Source organism: Phycodurus eques, chromosome 20, assembly GCF_024500275.1.
Source record: "Phycodurus eques isolate BA_2022a chromosome 20, UOR_Pequ_1.1, whole genome shotgun sequence".
NCBI classification, from domain to species: domain Eukaryota; kingdom Metazoa; phylum Chordata; class Actinopteri; order Syngnathiformes; family Syngnathidae; genus Phycodurus; species Phycodurus eques.
In genome coordinates this window covers 43,497-68,523 of record NC_084544.1, presented here as the reverse complement: position 1 = coordinate 68,523, position 25,027 = coordinate 43,497, and the positions used below count along the sequence as shown (strand labels likewise).

Genomic DNA, 25,027 nt, shown 5'->3' with positions numbered 1-25,027 from the left:
GGGCGAGAGGCGGGGTACACCCTGAACTGGTCACCAGCCAATCGCAGGGCACATACAGGTAGAAACAAACAACCATTCACACTCACATTCATACCTACGGGCAATTTAGAGTCTTCAATCAAGCTACCATGCATGTTTTTGGGATGTGGGAGGAAACCGGAGTACCTGGAGAAAAACCATGCAGGCACAGGGAGAACATGCAAACTCCACACAGGCGGGGCTGGGATTTGAACCCCGGCCCTCAGAACTGTGAGGCAGACGTGCTAACCAGTCGTCCAACCGTGCCGTGCAACACCAATAGTTTGTCTTATTAGGAAATGAAGGCTGCAGTCCAAATCAAACACCATAAAGTGTAAAAGTCTGAATTATTATGCAATAAAATTTTACTGGTCCACTACCCACTTTTTGGTCCTGACCCACCACTTGAGAATCACTGGATGATGGATGGATTTGAAAAGATAAAATTTATTTAAAAAAAAAAAAAAAAAAAAAAAAACATTTATTAGAAAAGCAATATTGCACCCCGATCAATGATTGACAGGTAGGCGGGCCACTAGGTGAAGAGGCGGATGGTGGCATCGGCACCGGACGAAAAGACCCAAGGCTGTGTGGGGTGAAAGGTCACATCCAGGACGCCAAGTTCATGAGTGACTGTGTGGCCTTTTAGAACCTTCACTGGAACAATGAGCGGGTTCTGCAGCAGGTCACTGAAAGAAGGGAGACAGGTTTATTGTGTGCGTGGCTGGTGACACATGTGTACGTACGTGTGTGTGTGTGTGCGTGCGTGCGCGTGCAGTTACTTGTAAACTGTCCCGTGGCAGACTATGACAGATCCGTCATCAGATGCTGAGGCAAAAAGCGGGTAAAGTCTGTGATAGGCCACGCCCCTCACAGCTTTCTTGTGGTGCCTGCAGACATGAAGTGGCCCAACCGTAAGAAGCAAGCCAGGAAGAGCCGCGCAGGCGTACGCTAGCCACCACCTACCGTAGCATCTTGTACGGCTTGGTGGAGAGGTCCAGGTCGAACCAGCTGAGTCGGCAGTCGTAACTTGCGCAGATCACATGATCACCTGCACATGAGACAGACCAAATATTGCACTACAACATCTCGGACCATCGATACCCAAGACACGAGATGGGTCACCTCCGGGGTGGACGGCCATGCTGGAAATCCACTTGGAGTTGGCCTGGAGTTTCTTGGTCATCTCCTGCTTGACCAGATTGTAAATCCGGATGAAGCGCTGCGTAGCCACGAAGAAGTACGGCCGGACGGGGTGGAAGGAGACACTCTGGACCAGGCCTTTGTTCCGCCTGAAGGGGTTCTGGCTCCGTCTCGTACTGAGCTGGTGGATGAACACCTGCTGATGACTGGAGTGGTCCGGCATCACCGAGGCCAGGTAGTCGCCTTTGGCGTGCCACGCCACCTGCTTGACGGCCTGGGGACGGCAACAGAGTGAAAGTTGGGCATCGGTTCGACAAACCGTCGCTGCGTTTGGCCGGATAGAGAGTCACACTTTGGGATGTCGTATTTTCAGGCGTAAGCCCTGGTGATGCTCCTCGCCTTCCGCGTCGCTCCAGCTAACGGGCCCCACGGACTCCACAGGCTCCGCCTCTTGATAAGCGGCCAGCAGACGTTCCGAGGACGAGACAACCTGTCGCTCTGCCAGCGATGGTGACACGATCAACACCAGCGAGTCCCTGCAGACGGAGATGGTGGTCAGAGAGCGAGACGGCAAGAGCGCTGTGCCTTGCGGCGCGGCGTGTCCTTACAGGGCGACAGCCAGGAGACACACGCATGCGTTAGGGTTCCAACACACGCTCTTCACAGCTCCGCCCACTTGGACCACCTTGACACAGCGTGAAGAACTGACCTCCCAGAACCTGACAGAGCCATCGTCACTTCCTGAAAGATGGAAGACACCTTCTTTAGTAGAGGTGCTTCTAAAAGTCACATTTGTGCCCCAAGTCGCAAGTAAGTCTCAAGTCTTAACTGTGAAGTTTCGAGCAAGACCCTTCAAGTTCACATGAAAAAAAAAATATGTCAGTCACATATTGGCACGACAATGAAAAGAACTGTCCTCCAAAATGCACACACACATCTACAAATATAATTTGATGTGTAATTAACATGGTTAATAAGGAATTAAATTTATTCATTTATCTTCCGTTCCGCTTATCCTCACTAGGGTCGCGGGTGTGCTGGAGCCTATCCCAGCTATCTTCGGGCGAAAGGCCTTTGGTGTAACGCACTACAAATGGCCGGGACAAAATACAGCCAAATCGTAACAGCTGGCATCTCTGTGACACCAAGATAATGAATCGAGCCGACATTACAGTTGGATTTTGTCCATGCAAGTGTATTAAACTGATAAAAAAAAAAAAACATGCACGAGTTTTCGGGATGGGTTAGTGAATGTGCTGCTTACTGTGCGAGGCGCACCAGCATTGACTGAAAGCAGAAAACAAAGTGAGGATTTGTACTCAATAGTTGCGATAGTCATTTTATACATCTTACGTGCAACAACCTGCGATGCATTGAGTATTCGATATCGCCCCCACCTCTAGTTGCAAGTACTGCACACGCAGAGGTGGCCTAACACAGCAGCTCAGGATAGACAACGTGACATTTTTGTTGTTGTTCTTATTACGCAATGCAATATACCATAAAATCAATAGTTATAGCTTAGAACGTACTGTAACCCTACCATTGCTAGGTAGAACATACTGTGTCGTTTTTGTCTGCCGTCAATGACACTGTGTGTTTTTCAGTGCTTGTGACGAAGCAAATTTTTTTTTTTTTTACACATATCATTAGAGATTGAGCGGAGGTGTTGTTTAAAAAAAATAAAAAAAATAAATAAATACTTCGTATGGAAACAAAAGCGTTATGGCAAGGTTGTGTGCTCGTATCCTTTACCTTAAACAATATAAAGTAGTATACACAGATAAGTAATAAGAGAATACAGTACTTCTATTCATTTACTTCAACTCACATTCTGCACAATGCATTTATACCATTCTAGTCAGTACTAACATATGCAGTTAAAGGATAGAATTCAATCCCCATAAATAAATCAAATTGTAAAAATGCATTGTGTCATCTCCTCTTGGGTGAAAATTTAAGGATTTTTTTATTTTTAACAAAAAATAGTAACATACTATATCACTCATTTAGAATCATTGACTTGGTTTAAAGTGGCTCAAATGACAATTGTCATCTTTGTCATTAAATTAAAGGTTACGTCATTCATATGCTAACTTGTCAAGTCATGCGTTTCAAGTCAAAGTCGAGTCTGGCAGAAATTTTAGCCAAGCTAGTCGCAAGTCCTAAATTTGGTGATAAGAGTCTGACTCCAGTTGAGTCATGTGACTTGAGTCCTCAGTCTCTGGTTCTTATCAGCGCTCCCGTGCGACCTCCAAACCATGCCTTACACAGCCCCACCTACCTGACGCAAGCCACTGTCCTGATGGAGAAACACTGATGGAGCGAACCAGACCGCTGTGACCACGATAAACCTGGACACAGGTAAACACACGTGTCAGGCTGTGTGTGTGTGTGTGTGTGTGTGTGTGTGTGTGTGTGTACCAGAGACTGTGTGGTGGGGAAGGGCTGCAGGTCTTTAGGTTTAGGAAGCTTTGGAATGAGATCTTCGGGATTGACGTTGACCTGCAGAGAGACGACGACGGCGGCATTAGTGAGCGAGCGACTCTGCAGCTACTCATGGAGTCACAAGGCGCTGAGGGGGCGTTACCCTCATCTTCCTCTGGCGGGGGCACAGGTAAAGGTCCAGGCAGCGCTCAAATCTCTCATGGATAAAACGAGGAAAGGCCGGAACCTGCCGGAGGCTGGAGAACTTCACAGGAACGAAGGGCAACTTCCTGTCCGAAGGGTCCTGCTGCTCCCACAGAGCTCGCTGCGGAGAAGAATATTTATCGTTTACACATTCATTCATTCCAGGTCAGGCCGAGTGGTGAACATCAAGCGAGGCGACGGACGTACCTCCTCTTCCGTGAACAGGTACTCTGGTGGAGGGTTGTAGGACTCCTGGTGGCCGGGGAGCGGGATCTTGGGGGCAGGCAGATGCATCCTGTGTTTGGCCACAAGAGAAGAGTCCTCGTTGCCCCAAAGGTCATAGTAGCGCCCCCTACTATCGTCTTGTACTCTGCGAGGCTTGATCCAGCCCATCTTTATGGCATGGACCAGCTTGGAGACCTGAAAGCGAACAGCAGGTGGTGTCATACAGAAGAGTCAGGCGCACGGCAAGCTTACCTTCTCCTTCTCTATGAGTGACGGGATGAAGCTGCGCTTGTCAGCTGGTCGGTTGGTGACCGGATGAAGCATCACGTCATTCGTGAAGAAATCCACCGAGGGCTGAGGGGACCGAGACAGGTTGCACTTTCAACTTCCAAACACAAACGGCCGGTTGAGGAGCTCGTCTGGCAGCTCACCTGGAACTCGTCAAAGTTGATGTCTCCGAACTGTCCTCTCTGCAGGCGCTTGACCAGCGCCACCTGCTCGTCCGAGAGGACCACCTCGCTTCCCGTCTGCTTGTCGTGGACCGTTCTCCTGCACACAAACCGCATGTTAGCGTCTCGCAGTGAGGTCCGACATGAACGGCGGGCCTCACCAGTAGTCAGGGTTCTCCATTTTATCCAAGAACTGGTCCAGCTCGTCCTTGTTTCTGATTGGCTTGTAGATCTTCTTTCCGTCCAAATTGTAGCCAATGTGAGGGAAGTCTTTGTACCACTCCATGGGAATGTTCCCCACCGTGTTCCTGATGTCCTGATGATGATGAGCAAGTTACAAAAAAAAACATGGAATGGATTTACGAATATTCTCATGGATTATTCTCATAATGGATGCAATGTAAAAGCAGGCTATTACTGTAGAACCCTGCTTTGCATGTACAGTATTTCCTCGTTTATCGCGGGAGTTATGCTCCGGACCACCCTCACAATAGGTGAAATCCTGGGGCACGGCAGTTCTTTTGAGTGTACTGAATCATTAGAATCAGTTTGTTCAAAAGATTAATTCACAGAATTGTTCTTTTTCTCAGAATCATTCAAGTGCTTCCTCATTCAGTTAATGATACATCCCCTGAGGTTCACACATGTTCACCGAAGGACTATGCGTTGTTGTTGTTACATACTGTAAACTAGGAAAGCCGAGGAGATTTATTTAAAAAAAAAAAAAAAAAAGAAAATTAAAAAACATTTTTTTAAAATACTTAAGCTAAATTATCACCTACCCATCGCTCTTTCAGCAAGTTCTCGAACACCTGGTCGGCTTTGGTTGTGACTCGTAAACATGCGTGCAGCAAGCTCAGTTACCGCACATATCTTTCCGCAACCCCTTATGTCCAGCCAGGCTCCCCCCGGCCAACGAGACATTTCTGCATTCCACCGCGGTAGACAGCGTTGCTGACACCAGCACCCACCGCCCGGGCTTCGGGCTCACTCACCTTACTGTTATTGTCATCTGATTAGTGTAAAGCGTCTTTGAGTGTCTTGAGAAGCGCTATGAGTTTAATATATTATTATTATTATTATTATTACACAAAAAGCTTTAGTAATTGCATTAGAGACACAGGGGACAATATGTATGTGTAAATATGCACGTTTTATTTTGAATTTCTTATCAATCTTTTCAAATAAATTATTCCGCTAAACTCCCTGCTGCTGCCGCTTCAGTTTGCCTTGCACTGGCGAATGAAACTCGCATGTCGGTCTCCTGTCCTCACATGACTTTATGTGTAGTCTGTTAAGATTATGGAAACGGCGTCCAAATTTATACGTTCGTGATTTTTGGGACCGATTCAGAGTTAAAAAAAAAAAAACGATCACCGATCCGATCACAATATTGAGCAATGTGTCTATTGAAATGACTTGTTCATTTACTGTATATACTTGTGTACTGTGTACTGAGTATCTTCAAATATATTCTCTGGTCAGGTCATGTATTCTAATCAGTCAGGTCAAACCAACATTACAACATGACAGAAACAATGGGTGCTAACTTACTGTAATTAAATTACTTTATTGTGATTATAGTACGTCACACACCAAAACTTTAGAGCATGATTCGACAGAACGGCGGCATGTTTACGCGCAACCGTTAGTGCTAGCACTAGCTTGCTAGGCTACATAACGTTTTGTTGGCTGCTTGTGAGCGTATCGTATTAAAAGTACATGAACATACCTCAAGCAATCCTGGAACGAATATCTTCTCCCGAGCAGTGGTGACCACCACCACCACGTTTTCCCCTATTTTGTTCTTTTTTGACAATACACGCGTGATTCATTATTGTTGTCGTGGCCGTGGTAACGAGTGTATCCGGTCGCCTTTGATTTTACAAAGCCCAGTGATTGTAAATGACGTCAAAAGACATGCAACAAGGATAAAAATAAACTAGCTTTTGAATTCAAATGCACTGTATACGACGCCGACGCGCAGTAAATGTCTTTTGCGGAGTCATTGATCGGATCGTCGAATTATGACATTAAAGCTGATCAGCATAAAATGCTAATTATCGGCTGATACCGATCAAGCCGATCAGCGGTGTAAAGTCTAATACGTACTAGTACATCTTTCCTTAGCGGATCACGAACGAATAAGTTCAACGAACGAATCACTTCTGTCTAACGGATCGCGAACGAATAAGTTCAACAAAGAAATTACCTTTGTCTAACAGATCGTGAACGAATAAGTTCAACGAACGAATCACTCGTGTCTAATGAATCGCAAACGTATAATTTCAAGAAGGAATCACTTGTGTCTCAAGGCTTCTTTAGCCTCGCGTGGGCAGCGACCGCGCTGATGTCACTGCGGCTATCCTTGTTCTCGAGCACAACCCACGTCCGCTGTTTTATAAATGTGCTGTAGTTTGTCTCCAAGTCAGGGATGTCGCTATGGCTGGTATTGGCTAGGACACTACAGGGTGGCGGTTCCTCTGCAATTCCGGTAGCCGTTTTTACTTTCCGGAACAAGGAACAAAGCAACAACAATGGCAACCGTGGAACAGTGTCTGCTAGAACAAATGGACCTAGATGACCAGATGATGCGTTTAATTATATTGCAAAATCGATAAAGGCGACGGCGGCGTAGGTGGTATGTGGGGCTGAGCAGCTGAGTATGTCATCACAGCATGTGACTAAAGCGGACCAATCAAGAGAGATGATCTCCACGGCATTCTGCATGTGGCGACAATTTGTGCCGTGTGCGTGTCAAGTGCGGCCCAATGCGTCGGTCACATTATACAATGCGGGCGCTGTCACCCACGCGAGCGTGGGATTATAAAGAGGCCTTAATGGATCGCGAACAAAGAAGTTCAACAAACGAATCACTCGTGTCTAACGGATCGCGAACAAAGAAGTTTAACGAACGAATCACTTCATAAACTGATTCAGTTCAATACGTTCACTAAAAAGATTAGTTCTTTTGAATGAAACCTTTGCAAACGAAACAACACTGGGGGAAGAGTTTTTTTTGTATTGCACAATACTACTAAAAAAAAAAAAAAAAACGAAATAGCAGGACCGCCAAGCGTGAACCGCGATATAATGGGCGTTTACTGTACTCTCACGCTGTTACATTAAGAGCGTTGAGCTGTCCATACAAATGGAAAGTCCAATCGAAGATATTCGAATCTGCTCTAAAGTTAATATTAACAAGAACAAACTGTTTTTTTTATAATTTACATACAATATGACTACTGTTAAGAAAACATCTTACTTCTTCGTCCGATGAGTCATGGTTGTACTCCTCTTTCGTTTCGCCATCTCCATCGTTCAACACATTGGTCTGCAAGTGGACGCACAATAGAAGGAACAAGTACTCACAAGAGATGCAATGAGGAGAACACAACTAATGACAAACATTACCTGCCTCGCGTCATTATCTTCATCCTTATGTGATCCATCCTCATCCTCACTGTCACTCCCTGAATCCTCGAGTCCAGAAAAAACGCTCTCGTCACTTTCTGACTCGTCATCTTCCTCTTTGTCAGACACTTTGGTACTGAAGACCTACAAGTCAAATATACACATCACCTATACAGCACAGTACAATTACTACATACTTACTACCTACACTACACTACTAAGTAATTAGTACAAACACTACATATTCCCCACCAAGAAGTATATTGTCAGGAACTGTGATCTGCAGACTCCAGATTACTAGTTGCAAAGTTTGAGAAGAATGATCTCACTGGAACATGTTGATGCAAACACACAACTTAATGTGGAGTGCAGGTAGACAAAACGAATGACGCCAAGTTTACATTAGGCATGTTCTACTGGATGGACGTGAACGCATGCACAGCGCAAGTGTCTCAACAGTGCTATCGCCGTTTCATGCTGCGTTCAATAGGATTACACGTTAGATAAAATTACTCAACGTAAACCAGCAGTGAATATGTTCCATGCAATGGCGTGGTGTAAATCTAATGTGGAGACTCGAACATTTCTTTGGGGGTAAATTCTTTTCCAGCGTTTGCAGCCCTGCCAGGCTCGACTGGAGCCACACTGGCTTGGAATTGGAACAAGCCTTAACCCGAGCCGCTCCAGTTGGGCAACATTTGCAGCCTTTTGCTGGCTTCTTGAAACCAGCACGTTCGTACGCTAACAGCTAGCCGCCAGCTAGCTAGCTGGCCCGGTTCCGATTGTTTAGGGTTTCGCTTGTGTGTGCGCGCATCACCTCGTCGTGCTCCTCGTCCTCAGCGTCCCAATTCGTTTTTTCCTTCTTTTTCTTTTGGGTCATTTCAGGAAGTTCAGTGTTGTTCTCGTCCACGTTTTCACTCCAAGTGTCCGCCATCTCACAGCACGTGAACGAGAGCTACGTAAAAGCTTCAACTTTATTGACATCACAAAGAAGGACAAGGACAAACTTTATTGACAACTCAACGGCGAACAAGGACCAAATAATTATTTTTAAAAATGCGGACAATGACAAATCTCACCTATGGCGTCATGTAACTCGGATGTATGCTTCCTTCCACCAGATCTGATGTTCCTTTATTAAGTTCACGTCGAAACGAGTTTTCAAGTAGCTTCACAAGAAATAGTCATTTTGTCTACACTTTGCCTGCCAGGTGAGACTACAACGTTGTTTGTAACATGATGCGAACAAATAACTACGTAATGCCTATATGCTTAAATGTCTAATGGTAATTATGACAGTAAATAATGGTACGGTTGGCAAACAGGCAAATGCAAGAATGACACAAAACAAAAAAACACACAAGCACATAAAACAGCAAAAGAAAAATGCTGCAATCACAGAAAACAACAGCAAAGGGAAAATGCTGCAAGATAAAAATGCTGTAATCACAAAAACAACAACAGCATAGCAAAAATGCTGCAAACACAACCCTGGGGCCCCCACCAGGTGGCCAGTTGTCGGGGCGCCTCGGTGGGGCCGGTGGACCGCCCCGGGTCCCTTGGTGTGGGACGCGTCCCGTCCGCCGGGCTGCTCTTGGGCGGACCCTCGATTGATCGGGTGGGGTCCTCAGCCGCCGCGGTGCAGCCACAGCAATCACAGGACCCTTCTGTCAGTCTGTGCATGTAAAACGGTATCAATTCACTTGCATGTATCCGCAGACACACACCCCTAGGACTCTTTCACTGGGTGTGGGGTCACGCACCTAGTGCGACAAATAACTCATGAATATGCAAATCGTTTGTGTATCCCCTCACTTATACTCTCATCCTGTAGACTTTTATAATTTACATAATTAATGCCACCACATTTCAGTTGTACAGTCGGGTTCACGACCTTTGTCCCGCATCCTTCTTCTCCTGTTCTTGTCCTGTTCTATCTTGTCCTGTCCTTCCCTCACAGGGTGCAGCACTGCAGCCCCATGCAACACTCATATTTAATGTGTCATTGTTGTAGATAATGTAATTATTTACTTCTCTCATTCTGTTTACAATTAGTGCTTTGTCTATTGTCTTGTTTCTCTCTCACTTCTAGAAACTTTGTTCTGTTTGACTGATCAAGTCTGATTCTCAATAAACCTCAGTTATAATACCACAGCGGAAGCTTCAAAACTCCACTGTGACACAGTAAAACTGTTCCGGCATGAAAGGGATACAGATTTTCCATTCTGCTTGACCTAACAGCCGAACAGGACAAAAAAAAGGACTGGTCCATCCCGGCGGTCGCGCCTCCTAGTGGACTGGAAAACTTCCGTTGTGTGTCGTGAACTTGCAACATTTCTCTTTTGCAGTTTTTGTGATTAGTCTGTGCATTTGGCCGTGTTTTGTTGTGTTTGCAGCATTTTTCTTTAGCAGTTCTGAGATTGCAGCTTTTTAAAAATCCATCCATCCATTTTCTGAACCGCTTCTCTTCACTAGGGTCACGGGCGTGCTGGAGCCTGTCCCAGCTATCATCGGGCAGGAGGCGGGGTACACCCTGAACTGGTTGCCAGCCAATCGAAAGCACATACAAACAAACAACCATTCACACTCACATTCACATTCACACTTACGGGCAATTTAGAGTCTCCATTTCATGCATGTTTTTGGGATGTGGGAGGAAACCGGAGTGCCCGGAGAAAACCCACGCGGGCATGGGGAGAACATGGAAACTCCACACAGGCGGAGCCGGGGATTGAACCCTGGTCCTCAGAGCTGTGAGGCTGACGCTCTAACCAGTCAATCCACTGTGCCGCCCTTTTTTAAAAATCCTCCAGAATTTTTCTTTTGCTGTTTTTTTGTGATTGCAGCATTTGTACCTTGCAGCATTTTTCTTCTGCTGTTGTTTTGTGTGATTGCAGGTTTTTTTAAAAACTTGCAGCGTTTTTCTTTTGCTGTTGTTTTATGTGCTTGTATTTGTCGTCTTGCGTCATTCCTGCTATGCAGCATATGGCTGTTTGTCGAGAATTTGCCCCTGTCAGCCGGCACGGAATTGAATAAGTGGACACGAAATTAAGATCCATCCTACCATCCATTTTCTACACCTCTTATCCCCACATAGGGTCGCGGGTGTGCTGGTCAGCCAATCTCGGCTGACTTTGGGCGAGAAGCGGGGTACACCCCGATCTGGTCGCCAGCCAATCACAGGGTTAAAATACATCCCAACATAACCAAAAATGCTAATTTTTGGGGTTTGCAGTTCAACAAAGTCAAGTAGTGGAAGTCCATGGCAGAGGTATTCTCTCTTGTCTTGTTCACAACAACAATGAAAGAACCAAAATATAAATACATAACAGAAGTTGTATTTTTGCCCCACTTTGACACATTGTAACGGGAGAGTTGTCGTCGTTATGACGTCATCACCACGCGACGTTGTTGGTGCTGCGCAGTTGCTTGTTTGGAATTTTCCACCAGACTAACCCTTAGAAACTTAGTGCCTGTGTGTGTGATAGTTTGTATCGAAACTATTGGAGAGTGGGGACACAAGAAGAAGTCTGAGCCGCCCGGATCGCTCCTCAATTGTGCCGTCCGAGCCTGCGGTGGGAGCGCGTTTGTTTGCTTGGGTCCTGCCGATGGAGTACACAAGAGGTCCAGTCGAAGGCTCTCAGCTGGCAGCCAGCAACGTCCCGGCCTTCCTTACCAAACTGTCGACTTTGCTGGAAGACCCCGACACAGACCCGCTCATCTGCTGGAGCCCGGTACGAGTTGAGCACTTTGCGCTTGGTGACGTCTAGTGCAGTGGAGTGCAGGGTTAGCTTAACCCGCAGTCACACGAATGGAGCCTAGCTGCTAACAGCTATCAGCTGGAGCAGATGTGTCAAACTGATTTTTGTCGCGGGCCACATCACAGTTATGGTTAGGAGGGCCGTTATGGCTGCAAACTCATATGAATGTATAATTGCCTCATATTATTACATATACACAAATTAATAATTACTTTTGAAATCAAAAGCCAGTAAAAACTCTTTGTTCAACTACAGTATGAATCAATTTTATTTTAAAAGTGGGGTTGGTTAAAAATAAATAAAAAATGCTTGCAATATCTCAGTATTTTTAAAAGTGAACCCAATTTAGAATTTTGGTATTTCAGGAAGAAACACAGTCGATGCACTCTCTTGCGGGCCACATAAAATGACGTGGCGGGCCGGATTTGGCCCCCGGACCACCAGTTTGACACCTGTGAGCGAGAGACAAATACAAAAGTACAAAAAAAAGTACAAAAGTCATCATTCGATGTGAGAGCAGTGGGACGAAATGTGATGCACGACAAGAACAAGTAGATTGCAACAACTGTGGAGAATAGAAATGATAAAACATACTACCATAAGAAGTTATTTTTATTACGTAAATAAAATACACATTAACTTTTAATGCATTCAATTGTACAAATGATTTTATTTTATTTATATTTGCAATATTTGTTCTATTGTATTCATGTTGTATAGTTGCCGAGTGGAACGTTTAACGTCCGAATGTTTGGTTTGTTTGCTCAAGGGTGCTTTGTAAGCCATCTGGAAGCAGATGAGCTTGTCTCATTTTCAGACACGAATTAACTTGTTGCTCCATCCCAACCTTTTCAACTTCGTTTGTCCATGTCAGAGTGGAACAAGTTTCCATGTCTACGATCAAGGTTACTTCTCCAAAGAGGTCCTCCCAAAGTTCTTCAAACACAACAACATGGCCAGCTTTATTCGACAGCTCAACATGTGTGAGTACGAGCTCCGAAGAAATCAGCCGCTTGTGTTTGCTGTCCGAGCTTTCCCACATCTGACCACTCCTCGTTTATTTCCCCAAGATGGCTTCCGCAAGGTAGTCCACATGGAGCAGGGCGGGCTGCTGAAACCAGAGAAAGACGACACAGAATTTCAACACCCGTTCTTCGTCAGAGGCCAAGAGCACCTGCTGGAGAACATCAAACGCAAAGTCACCAATGTACGTACAAGCGCCCATCACAACGTTACACTCTTGTAAACACCGTCTCCTTGACAACGCCGCCTCTACTCAGGTGTCTTCGGTGCGTCAGGAGGACAGCAAGATCCCATCTCATGAGGTCAGCAGACTGCTGAACGACGTGCAGGTGATGAAGGGAAAGCAGGAGACCATCGACTCCAAAATCAACGCCATGAAACAGTAAGAACTCCTAAGTCCAGACCACGTTCATGTCCTGTGAAGCAGGTTGCTGACAAGACCTCGCAGGTCTTCAGGTTTCGCAGGTCCTGTGGGTCTTGCAGATGTTTCAGGACAAAAGCCAAGCAGACTGAACCAAACCGAACCAAATCTTTTTTTGTTTGTTTCAGTGAGAATGAGGCTTTATGGAGGGAGGTTGTGTGTCTGAGGCAGAAACACGCTCAACAGCAGAAAATGGTCAACAAGGTAAAGATGCTGCCGCTGTGACCGACATCAGCCTGTTTTGTTGTTTTGAAGTGTCATCATTAGCATGTTTGGTCCATCTGCAGTTGATCCAGTTCCTGGTGTCACTGGTCCAGTCCAACAGGATCATGGGAGTCAAGAGAAAACTGTAAGTTTACCTGGAGATGGGTGTGTATTTGTTGTTGTTGTCCATGTTTCAACTTTTTTTCTGTGTGTGTGTCATCGCGTACGCAGCCCGCTGATGCTCAATGACTCAAGCTCCGCCCACTCCGTGCCCAAATACGCGCGATCGTTTTCCTTGGAGCCCGTGCAGGCCGCACCCACCGTGTTCCAGGCGGAATCCTCCGTCAGCTCCGGACCGATCATCTCTGATGTTACGGAGTTGGCCACGCCCCCCGCAGAGGAGGCCGTCACTGGTTGGACGCAAGTGGGGTGAGGAGGAAGCTGATGCAATGTTAGCAAAACAGTCAAACCTCAGTTTAGCTGCTCAATTTATTCTTTTCAGACTTTGTTTGCCAACCCATATGTTGCAATTGAAGATGACATTGAAATGAATGGTAATAGTAGTCAAAACCAAAGTTAGTACTATGAAAAAATAAGTGGAGACACAATCATGATGACAAAACAGAGTGGGTTTGCTATCAAATCAGTGTGCAAACGCAAAACCGCTTTTCGACATATTTTCTGATTGGTGGATTTCACCTTGAGAAATAGCATTCTGCAAGAAAACCGCAAGGTTTTTTTTGTTTTGTTTTTAAACAAATATGTATATTTTTCAGATATGAGGTTTTGTGTTTCGGCCATTGATATTATAGCCTTGCTAAAGCTATCACCAGCAAGCGCTTTACATTTATCCACATGATCAATCATTTTTGAAGTCTTTGCTTGGTCAAAACAGTCCCACTTTTAGCCACACGGGCCGCCTTTTGCCACACGGGCCACCTTTAGCCGCACGGGCAACCCTTTAGCCGCACGGGCAACCCTTTAGCCACTCTCCATTCTCATGTTTAGCTATTTCCTCCTTTTTTCAGCGGTAAAATGACATTTAGGTCTCCTAATAAGTCACTCGCAGTTTTGACTTTCTTTGGAAACATAATTAGGTCTGATTTCAAGCAAAAAAACTAAGATAATTTCAATGCGTGACTCATTAAGTTAATGTTTACGTGGCGCCAGGAAAATCACGACTGAGCCAAACTCATCCGTGCCTTGACTTTTGGTGAATTCAAATGTAGTGAGTGAACCTGCGAAAATGACATCTTGGACGATGTTGTTGGTTAACTGGAGAATTTGTGAGCTGAGGTTTCACCGCATCAACAAAGAAGATGATGACATCCTCATGGGCAGCCGTGGCCCAATGGTTCATCGCCTGCCACCGTGGGGGACCTAGGTTCAAGACCCCGACTGGACCATCCCCCGGACTCACGGCTGTGGTGTCCTTGAGCAAGACACCAAAACCCCAAAATGCTCCTCGGGCGCTTCAGCTGCCCCCTGCTCCAGTGTGTTCCACTAACATGTGTATGTGTTCACTGTGATGGGTAAAATGCAGAGAACACATTTCGTGTGCATGCATGCATGTTCATGACAATAAAGGTGATTCTCTTCTCTTCTCTGTAAATGATTGAATTTTTTTTGCAGTTGTATTCCTGCAAGTGGCGCTGTTGAGCTTCACAACAGAATCCTCTTCGAGTGCAATCAGGTTTGCTTGACGTCGCTTTCGTTTGGTCCGCAGAAAGATGACAAACGTCAAGGAGGAGGAGCTTGTCGCGCCTGACATGGGGGAGGGGCTTACATCTGGAGACACGCCCCTTTCTCCCACCACCTTCATCAACTCTATCCTGCAGGACAATGACGCACCTGACACTAGCACCACAACTGGCAAGTCATCTTCCCCTCTTCCTCTGCTATTCTTCGCTCATTTTGGTTGTCTTGGTAGTGATATATTTATACATAGACAGACCCTTTCCAAAAAAATTTAAAACCATGGAAAAGTTCATTTAGTTCCATAATTCCATTCAAAAAGTTAAACTTTCATAGATTATAGATTCAGGGCCCACAATTTAAACGATGTCAAGTGTTTATTTTTACATAATTGGGGCTTTCAGCTCATAAAACTCAGGAAATCAGGAATTCAAAAAATTAGAATACTGTGAAGAAATCACCATTTACTTATCAGTTTTTGTAGACAAAAAGAAAGTAATTAGGGTCACATTAAATCAATCCAAATATGGTACTTTCAAAACGATATGTTAATCTTCAATACTTGGTTGGGAATCACTTTGCTTGAATCACTGCCTGGATGCGCTGTGACATTGAGGCAATCAGCCCGTGGCATTGCCTGGGAGTTACAGAAGCCCAGATTTCCTTGATGCTTGCTGTCAGTTCTTCTTTGTTTGTGGGTCTGGTGCCCCTCATTTTCCTCTTGATAATACCCCATTGATTCTCAATGGCGTTTTGATCCGGCGAGTTGGCTGGCCAGTCAAGCACTGGGATGGCATGGGCATCAGAGCAGGTTTTGGCGCTTCTGGCGGTATGGGCAGGCGCCAGGTGCTTCTGGAAGATGAAATCTGCATCTCCGTACAGATCCCCAGCAGAAGGAATCATGAATTCCTCTAAAACATGCTGGTAGACTGTTGTGGTGACCTTGGATTTAACAAAGCAGAGTTTACCAACACCTGCACTGGATATTGCATCCCAAGTCATGACTGACTGACTGGATCTTTCACACCGGACCTCAAGCAGCTTGGTTTCTGTTCTTCACCAGTCTTCCTCCAAACCCTTGGACCTTGATTCCCGAATGAAAGGCACACTTTACTTTCATCGGAAAAGAGGACCTCGGACCGCTGGCCGACAGTCCAGTCCTCCTCCTCCTTGGCCCAGTTGAGACACTTCCTACGTCAGCTCGGGCTCAGAAGCGAGGAACCCGACAGTTGTAGCCCATCTCACGGTTGCGTCTGAATGTGGTGGGTTTTGATGCTGACTCCAGCCTCATTCCACTCTTTCTGGATCTCTGCTAGATTCTTGAATCCTCTCTGTTTGATAATCCGCTGAAGCCCACGGTCCTCTCTTTTTCCGGTGCATCTTCTCCTGCCACATTTTGTCCTTACGCTAGACTTTCCATTGATATGCTTGGACACAGCACAAGGTGAACAATCGGCCTCCTTAGCTAAGAACCTTTGTGGCTTACCCCATCCTAGGGAGGGTATCAATGATATTCTTCTGGCCAGTTGTCAAGTCTGCAGTCTTCCCCATATTGAACCCAACTGAGACAATTGAACCAAACAATTTAATGAGACCTGGGGAAACCTGTGCAGGTGCTTTGAGTTTTTTTAGATGAATAGTGTGTGATACTCAGTTTAAAACATTTATGGACGGCAAAATTTGGGATAATTTCTTGACAGTATTAAAATTTTTTGAAGTCCCGATTTCCTGGGTTTTAGGAGCTGAAAGCCCAAATTGTGTAAAATAAATAAATATATACATGGAATTGTTTAAATTGTGGGCCCTGAATCTGTAATCTATGAAAGTTTAACTTTTTTAATGGAATTATGGAAATAAACTTTTCCATATAATTTTTTTGGGGAAAGTGTGTGTGTGTGTGTGTGTATATGTATGAATGTGTATGTATATATGTATGTATATATGTGTATATATGTATGTATATGTACATGTATGTATGTATATATGTATATGGCGGCACGGTGACCGACTGGTTAGAGCGTCAGGCTCACAGTTCTGAGGACCCGGGTTCAATCCCAGGTCCCGTCTGTATGGAGTTTGCATGTTCTCCCCGTGCCTGCGTGGGTTTTCTCCGGGCACTCCGGTTTCCTCCCACATCCCAAAAACATGCATTAATTGGAGACTCTAAATTGCCCATAGGTGTGAGTGCGAATGGTTGTTTGTTTGTATGTGCCCTGCGATTGGCTGGCAACCAGTTCAGGGTGTACTCCGCCTCCTGCCCGATGACATCTGGGATAGGCTCCAGCACGCCCGCGACCCTAGTGAGGAGAAGCGGCTCAGAAAATGGATTGATGGATGGATATATGTATGTGTGTGTGTGTATATATATATGTATATATATTATATATTTTTTTAAATCCCCCAAATCTTCCTCTTCTCCTTTTATCGCCGTTACTTCAGCCCTCAGGCATCACCCAGCCGCCACCAACACGGACCCAGCTCAGATGTGTCAGACAGTTGTATGTATTGACAAGTAAGTTGATGTGGTATTTAAGTATTGAACAAAAGAACACCACTTACATACAGTGTGTGTGTGTGTGTGTGTGTGTGTGTGTGTGTGTGTGTGTTTGTGTTTGTGTTTGCAGGTCTGAATTGTCAGATCACATTGAGACAATTGACAACAGTCTAGAAAACCTGCAGACCATCCTGAACAACCAAACCTTCACCTTTGACACATCACCGCTCATGGAGGTGCGTTTGTGTTTGTTGGGTTGTGAGCAGGGCTTGACATTAACTTTTTTGCTTGCCAGCCACTGTGGCTAGTGGTTTCCCATAGTTATTAGCCTCTCAGCATTTTCACATGCCGTAATATTTCCCCAAATTTTTACAGGTCAAAATACAATTGGCAATGCTGGGTGGTGGGTGCTAACAGAATTGTTTCCTGATCGAAATGCAACCTGCCAAAGTTGGTACTGCGAGTGGCTGTGTTACCCACCACTGCTGAAATTCACCTGCATTTGGCCGGTGTTAATGTCAAGCCCTGGTTGTGCGTGAATGTGTAACATACACACAAACGTCTCAAGCACCTTTTGTGTGTTCAGTTCTTCAGCCCATCATGTCCTCCAGGTGACTTTGACATCAGCGCTCTGGACACCGTGAGTGCAACCGCATTTGTAATTCTCACTACATGAAATCGAAATTCATCACTACGTGACATCATATTTCACGACTTAATTCACAACATGACATCACAACAATTCCTGACAGCATGATCATACTTGAGTGTTAGCTGATGTCACCCCTTGTAAGAAAGTTGTGTTTTGTTGGTAGCTTCTCTGTGACAACTTCCCCAAAGGAGCTGATGAAAGCGACAATACCGGTAAAAGCACGCACACAACTGACTAGTAATGAAAAATTATGAAATATTATGAAATTATGGAATGCAAAGTGGCGGCACGGTGGACGACTGGTTAGAGCGTTTTCCTCACATTTCTGAGGACTGGGGTTCAAATCCCGGCCCCGCCTGTGTGGAGTTTGCATGTTCTCCCCGTGCCTGCGTGGATTTTCTCCGGGCACTCAGGTTTCCTCCCACATCCCCAAAACATGCATGCTAGGTTAATTGACAACTCTAAATTGCCCGTAGGTGTGAATGTGAGTGCGAATGGTTGTTTGTTTATGTGTGTCCTGCGATTGGCTGGCAACCAGTTCAGGGTGTACCCCGCCTCCTGCCCGATGATAGCTCGGATAGGCTGGAGCACTCCTGCGACCCTACTGAGGAGAAGTGGCTCAGAAAATGGATGGATGGATGGAATGCAAAGTTAAATGTAAGAAGACAAGATGAGCATCTACCTTGACTTATGAGTGCCACATCCAACTTTTTGTTATTTTTCCCCCGAGTTATGAGCTGTTGCTTGGTCAATTTTCTTTGTGAGAGAGCCGCAGTCACTGCACTTGCGGCCACACATTCAGACACAAATACAAAATGAAAACACTCGCAAGGAGCATGAAGCAAAGCACGGATGGCCGACCCAAGCTCCATTTACACTGACATCACTTCCTTGGCCATGCCCCTTAAAGGGCACACGAATACTGCAATGTGGTGGCTTATTTCATGACATTTTCCATTGTTTTTATATTTTATAGTGCAGTGTGGCACAATGGATAGCTGGTTAGCACATCTGCCTGACAGTTCTGAGGACCCGGGTTCAAATCCGGCCTGGAGTTTGCATGTTCTCCCAGTGCCTGCGTGGGTTTTCCTCCCACATTCCAAAAACATGCGTAGTAGGTTAATTGAAGACTCTAAATTGCCCGTAGGTGTGAATGTGAGTGTGAATTGTTGTTGTTTTTATATGCCCTGCAATTGGCTGGCGACCAGTTCAGGGTGTATGTACCCCGCCTCGCCCAAAGTCAGCTGGGATGGGCTCCAGCATGTCCGCGACCCTAGTGAGGAAAAACAGTTTAGAAAATGGATGGATGGATAATGCAATCCAACTTTTATGATTAAAAACCAAAGTTTTTTATTTTATTTAAAAACAAATTTTTTTGGGGGGGGGGGGTGTTGTAATTAAAATGTTTATCTTTTTATATAAAATATTTCAACAGGGAAAATTTTGCTATTCAAGTAAATCAATTTGCGAGCTTTGTGGCACAACAAATGAAACTCAAGTCAAAGGGCCGGCTGTAGAAAAACGAAATCCGAATGTATATTTTTTTGTTGGTTTATTTAGTTATTTTGGTGTTTGGTGCTGCTCTGTGATTGGTCCAGGAAAGCAGCTGGTGCAGTACACACCCATTCCGATTTGTGAGCCAATCGGTGTGGAGGGGGGTGCGACCGACCTGCCGTCGCTTCTGGAGTTGGAGGCGGAGCCTTTCCTCAACCCAGACCTGAGCGCCAACATGAAGTCTGACCTCTGACACGTTGAAGGAGGGACTCCAGGATGACAATCAGGTCAGAGGTCAAGGTTTTACTATGCAGATGATCTGCCATCCATCTTATTTTTCTTTGCTTTTATGACATTTTTAATGAGAAGGAAAATAATATTTTGGGAAACATTTACCATGTATTTATTCTGTTACCAGGGAAACAACCAGCGCAGATTAGCTGGGATTGGTTGTCAACACATATGGCAAAGACGTCTTGTTCAGCCACATTAAACATATTTGTGCGAATTCCTTGTGTCGTGACCTGCCACACATACACAGGCTACTTTGTTAGCTACACCAGATAGATTTTAAAATGTTTTCTTCAAAAAGGGAATTTAACTCTGCTGTGTGATTTTATTTCAGACTGAATATATAACAATAATTTCGATTGACTGTCGGAGGAATTCATATAGCAATGTGTTATTTCAGTTAGGTATATGTTTATTAATGCGCTATTACCACTGCACTTTTTCATCCTGAGAGTTTGTAATATTTTGACTGACTTGTGTAAAACAAAACAAAAACATTTCTTGCATAGTCATTAAGTCATTTTAATGTCAAATTCACTTGCTTATAAAATTGATTATACAAACGACGAACAGACGTCTTTATTAAATATTTCCAAACAAAAGGCCGCTGTGGGCGGGGCCTAAAGGCAACTGAAGGAGCATGCCGATTGGGTGGCGCACTGGAAGAGGCGGCGGGAGAAGTGAACTTGATGCTTGCGCTGGAAGTCAGCAGGTGTCCTCCAGTTCCATGTTCTCTGCAGCTGTATGCACAAACGCACGCGAGGCATCAGGGGACTTTTGGGATAAGGTGTGGTTGTCACGGCAACTGATGCGAGCGCTGCTCGAATGACTCACGAGCACAAAGACGGTCTCACCTTCAGGACCCTGACCCCAAGACCTGTACTGTTCAGTGACGGAACCTGTGGAGTACAAGCCATGCCGGCAGTGTGCAAGGCACAATTATCATCATTTTTATGACATCATTACGATTGTGGTGAAGCTTCTGTGTGTTGACGTGAAAAAGACTCACCAGCCTTGTGGGGTTCTTTAGATGGCTGCCCGCCACCTGCACAACACAAACGCCAAGTCACATGATGTCATCAGATGATTTCATCACATGAGGTTGTCACATGACATCAGTGCGACTAGGCAAGTCCAAAGCTGTTCCCGTCCCTCCCTTTCCACTACAGAGTGGCCTATTTACGAAGTTGACTGTTCTGGTGTGCTGTTGAAATGTGTGTTGAGTGCCCTCGATGTATCCCACAATGCAGCTTGAATCCCTTTGTAGTGATTCAGCTTCGTTTGCAATCATTCACTCAGGCTACAAAGGTATTTTTATATACCGTGGACCCCCGCTATTGGCGGCAGATAGGGACCAGGCTGGACTGAGAAAAGTTGATGCCCATTAGAATTGCATTGAAAAAAATAAATACATTTTTTAACCCTAAAACTTCAATAAGTGGGCATAAATCGTCATCGTCAAGTGTTTTTGGGATTGTTTTTTAAGTTTAAATGGGACTGGAGTCCAACTAATAAGTGTAAAACTCACGGGAGTCCACGGGCGTTCCTGCTGGCTCTGAAAAGACTTCCATAGAAACGCACACACAGTGTTTGACGGCCCCTTTCGATAAATTTACATCAATACTCAGTGAGCGGCAGCGGCTTACCTGAGGCCGTTGCCATGGTCAAGGCATCAGTGCGCCACCTCAGCCGTGCCTGTGACAAGAGTGACAGTGAAAGAAGCGCAACGGTAGCTGCAGACGCGCATCGGCGTCACGATGGGTGAGAGGGCCCCCGCGTACACGTACCCGACTGTGGCGTGTGCGTGAAGGCGACCCCTGCTGGCTCAGTGTGCACGAGCATGGACGACTCTGTAAGTGCCGTCACGTGACATGGTGAACAACATGGCCGCCCGGCAAAAGTACAGTGAGTTGAATTCACCCTGTGACCACTGACCACACAACTCAAAACACTCATATTGCAAATCATCGAATGGAAATGCCTCTTAAGCGTAAACAAATTGAACAAAAGGAAAAAAAAAGATGTTGTAGACCTAGTGGAAATGCAATTAATGTTCCATCCTCCCCCCACAAAACTACAGAAATGTTTGTCATTTGTTTTTAATAAGGAAACTAGCACTCTATAGTATAGTACTTTATAATGACAAATATATAGTAATCTAAATAAGAAGGTAAAGAATGAAACTGTACATCTTGATGAATTCATTGGGGCTCCGTAAGTCTGTGATTTACCTGCCAGGGTGTAATATAATACAGTCGCAGACCAAACAAGAGTTTCACAGCTACTGTAAATGACTCAGCAAGCTGCAGTAATATTTTTTGAATATATGTGAGTGTTGTAATATTGTCTGTCTACATGTATTGCGCCACTATTTGTGTTCAAATATCCTTGGCTTAAAGGGTTAGAATAACTCCACTATCGATGCCATTAGTTCGCTGGTCTATGGTGTTTTCTATTATGTGTTAGCATTAAGCTAGTGGGGGTATTGCGAAGGCAAAGTTGCTTAGTTATTTTTAAATCCACAAGGTGTAATAACCTTTAAAGTGTTTTTTGATGGTAAACTTCGTGCCAGTGTAAATAATCTACAACCCCAATTCCAATGAAGTTGGGACGTTGTGTTAAACATCAATAAAAACAGAATTCAATAATTTGCAAATCATGTTCAACCTATATTTAATTGAATACACTACAAAGACAAGATATTTCATGTTCAAACTGATCAACTTGATTGTTTTTAGCAAATAATCATGAACTTAGAATTTTATGGCTGCAACACGTTCCAAAAAAGCTGACATTGGTTTTCTGAAGTGTTCCTGAGCCCATGGGGCGATATCCTTTACACATCGATGTCGGTTTTTGATGCACTGCCGCCTGAGGGATCGAAGGTCACGGGCATTCAATGTTGGTTTTTGGCCTCGCCGCTTACATGCAGTGATTTCTCCAGATTCTCTGAACCTTTTGATGATATGGACCATAGATGATGAAATCCCGAAATTCCTTCCAATTGTATGTTGAGGAACATTGTCCTTAAACTGTTGGACTACTTTGTGAACCTCGTCCCATCTTTGCTTGTGAATGACTGAGCAATTCAGTGAAGCTCCTTTTCTACCCAACCACGGCACCCACCTGTTCCCAATGAGCCTGTTCACCTGTGGGATGTTCCAAACAGGTGTTTGATGAGCATTCCTCAACTTTCTCACTCTTTTTTGCCACCTGTCCCCGCTTTTTTGGAACGTGTTGCAGCCATAAAATTCTAAGCTAAGGATTATTTGCTAAAACCAATAAAGTTTATCAGTTTGAACATTAAATATCTTGTCTTTGTAGTGTATTCAATTAAATATAGGTTGATCATGATTTGCAAATCCTTGTATTCTGTTTTTATTTATGTTTAACACAACATCCCAACTTCATTGGAATTGGGGTTGTACGAGCGCTTGTATCTCAAAGCAAAAAAACAACAAAAAATAAAGGCTAAATGACAGCTCGTATCTGGTAAAACTCATAAGTCAGATCACTATTATCTCAAAGCACCAAAGTAGTCACATTCTGTTTGAGTACGAACAAGTACACATTGGTTGGGGGGGGGGGGGGAGACCCTTCTTCACAGTGCAGTACTGATTCTACTTCTTAAATAAAAGTATTAGCAAAATAAAAAGAAAAAATAGCTGTAGATAATTGAAGAAAATATATCTTGTTTGTGTTTTTTCAGATGTCAATTTTGTCTTTTAGCATGGGGAATATCTTGTTTCTCCCCGGTTCACGTTCAACTACGTCGCTGCCCTGCCTGTTTTTTTCTGACTTACAAGGCCCAAAGATCTCAGTCAATCAATCTGACCTCTATGTATTTATGTCTTTGTCACATTATAAGGTTGGAGGTTGAAAAACATAAGGAGCCTATTTTGATAATGTGAGCAGAGTAGGAAGGACACATCCGTTTTCAAATGTAGGAAGTCGAAGTAAAAAGCAGTCTGAAATGTACTGTAAATACTCAAATAGAGATGGCTTAAAAATGGGCTGTTGCTAAAGTACACAGTTGGAGTACTCGTACTTGGTCACGCGCCACCACTGCCGACCTTCTCGCGCACGCGGACGCTCACCCGTGCCGTCCACATGGGGGCGGGTCGCGTCCTCGGCCAAAGTTGAAAGTTGAAGTACAGGAGGGGTTGCGGGTGGCCCATTCTGCTCGCTTTCAGCGGGTGCCAGGGCGACGTCCGCTGAAGGTCCGCTGAAGGAAGTCAGGGGAGCCGTCACTGCAGGACACAAGAAGAAGAAAGTCGCTGGAAGTTTGTGCCACAGTTCTTTTGGGGCTCAGGCATCACAACCATGTGTTGACCTCCATCTTTGTCCAGCAGCTGAGTCTGTCGGCCATTTCCTGTTCAACACACCGCACCCAGCGTCGGGGTACTAAGTCAGGACCGCTTTTAGCAAAGATTTCCAAAAGAGTGGTTATTACCGTTTGCTTGAGACCAGTCTCCACCTGCGGAGAGAAAAAACATTTGAAAGCCGATCAACAGACTTGAACTGATGTTTAGCGATTAGCCATCAAGTTGGAAAATATGCTTCGTTCACTTGCAGCACCAGACATTGTAGTACAATTTGTCCTATTGTGGTACACCTACTCTCATAATACACCTTGCATTGTACTACACTTCATAATACACACTGTACTATTGTAGCACACCTTTAACACTGTATTATTGTATTATGCCTTCTGCTCTCATCATACGGTACTGTTGCACTACACCTACTTTAATAATACCCCTTTCATTGTACTACACCTTCTCATAACACACATTGTACTATTGTACTACACTTTCATTAAAAACGTTGTACTATTGTACTACACCTTCTACTCTCATAATACACCTTGTCCTATTGTAGTACACTAAACTCTCATTTATCTTGGGGTTTACGTTCCAGGAACTCCACCCACACTAAATTAATTCTGTGATGGAGCAACAAATTAATATATTGCTCTATAAAAAAATATAAGTTACATGTATACATTTCAATGCTAATTTGTCAAAGTGCACTTTAGAAAGGTGCAGGTATTTGATGTCACACACACAAACCAAGCAGGTCTACTAGGCATCTCCTGCTTAAATAACGAAC

General features: G+C 44.7%; 2 protein-coding genes and 1 long non-coding RNA gene across 5 annotated transcripts; 1 reads left to right on the top strand and 2 right to left on the bottom strand.

Moving 5' to 3' along the window:
- Positions 1-505: 505 nt before the first annotated feature.
- On the bottom strand, positions 506-8,840 carry bop1 (BOP1 ribosomal biogenesis factor). Its single transcript, XM_061664621.1, has 16 exons — positions 8,698-8,840; positions 7,881-8,024; positions 7,732-7,800; positions 4,628-4,782; positions 4,449-4,566; positions 4,270-4,371; positions 4,000-4,212; positions 3,752-3,913; positions 3,586-3,666; positions 3,446-3,515; positions 1,770-1,902; positions 1,514-1,697; positions 1,144-1,435; positions 985-1,069; positions 801-908; positions 506-707 (listed from the first exon to the last, which is right to left on the bottom strand). The coding sequence occupies exons 1-16, from the start codon at positions 8,812-8,814 to the stop codon at positions 554-556; spliced, it is 2,187 nt and encodes a 728-aa protein (XP_061520605.1). The 5' UTR covers positions 8,815-8,840; the 3' UTR covers positions 506-553.
- Positions 8,841-11,252: 2,412 nt separating this feature from the next.
- hsf1 (heat shock transcription factor 1) lies at positions 11,253-22,568 on the top strand. Of its 3 annotated transcripts, none has more exons than XM_061664833.1 (14): positions 11,253-11,614; positions 12,516-12,624; positions 12,712-12,848; positions 12,922-13,046; positions 13,214-13,289; positions 13,373-13,434; positions 13,521-13,718; positions 15,016-15,161; positions 17,424-17,496; positions 17,609-17,714; positions 18,065-18,118; positions 18,294-18,342; positions 19,729-19,911; positions 20,519-22,568. In XM_061664833.1, the coding sequence occupies exons 1-13, from the start codon at positions 11,489-11,491 to the stop codon at positions 19,875-19,877; spliced, it is 1,410 nt and encodes a 469-aa protein (XP_061520817.1). In that variant the 5' UTR covers positions 11,253-11,488; the 3' UTR covers positions 19,878-19,911; positions 20,519-22,568. The 3 variants fall into 3 exon arrangements, with proteins under 3 accessions (XP_061520817.1, XP_061520816.1, XP_061520815.1); XM_061664832.1 differs by lacking the exon at positions 20,519-22,568 and adding an exon at positions 20,043-20,479; XM_061664831.1 differs by lacking the exon at positions 20,519-22,568 and having other exon boundaries at positions 19,729-20,479.
- On the bottom strand, positions 20,370-21,720 carry LOC133395701 (uncharacterized). The gene is made up of 5 exons (XR_009767272.1): positions 21,562-21,720; positions 21,444-21,479; positions 20,925-20,960; positions 20,770-20,814; positions 20,370-20,655 (listed from the first exon to the last, which is right to left on the bottom strand). It is a non-coding gene; the product is annotated as an uncharacterized LOC133395701 (long non-coding RNA).
- Positions 22,569-25,027: the final 2,459 nt, after the last annotated feature.

Excerpts from the sequence above, each read along its gene's own strand:
- bop1 (XM_061664621.1), bottom strand. The coding sequence starts at position 8,814 with ATGGCGGACACTTGGAGTGAAAACGTGGACGAGAACAACACTGAACTT. Across the intron at positions 3,516-3,585 it reads TCCCCACCACACAGTCTCTG|GTTTATCGTGGTCACAGCGG; the intron begins GTACACACACAC and ends ACCTGTGTCCAG. Across the intron at positions 909-984 it reads AAGCCGTACAAGATGCTACG|GCACCACAAGAAAGCTGTGA; the intron begins GTAGGTGGTGGC and ends TCATGTCTGCAG.
- hsf1 (XM_061664833.1), top strand. The coding sequence starts at position 11,489 with ATGGAGTACACAAGAGGTCCAGTCGAAGGCTCTCAGCTGGCAGCCAGC. Across the intron at positions 13,290-13,372 it reads AGCAGAAAATGGTCAACAAG|TTGATCCAGTTCCTGGTGTC; the intron begins GTAAAGATGCTG and ends GTCCATCTGCAG. Across the intron at positions 17,715-18,064 it reads ACACATCACCGCTCATGGAG|TTCTTCAGCCCATCATGTCC; the intron begins GTGCGTTTGTGT and ends TTGTGTGTTCAG.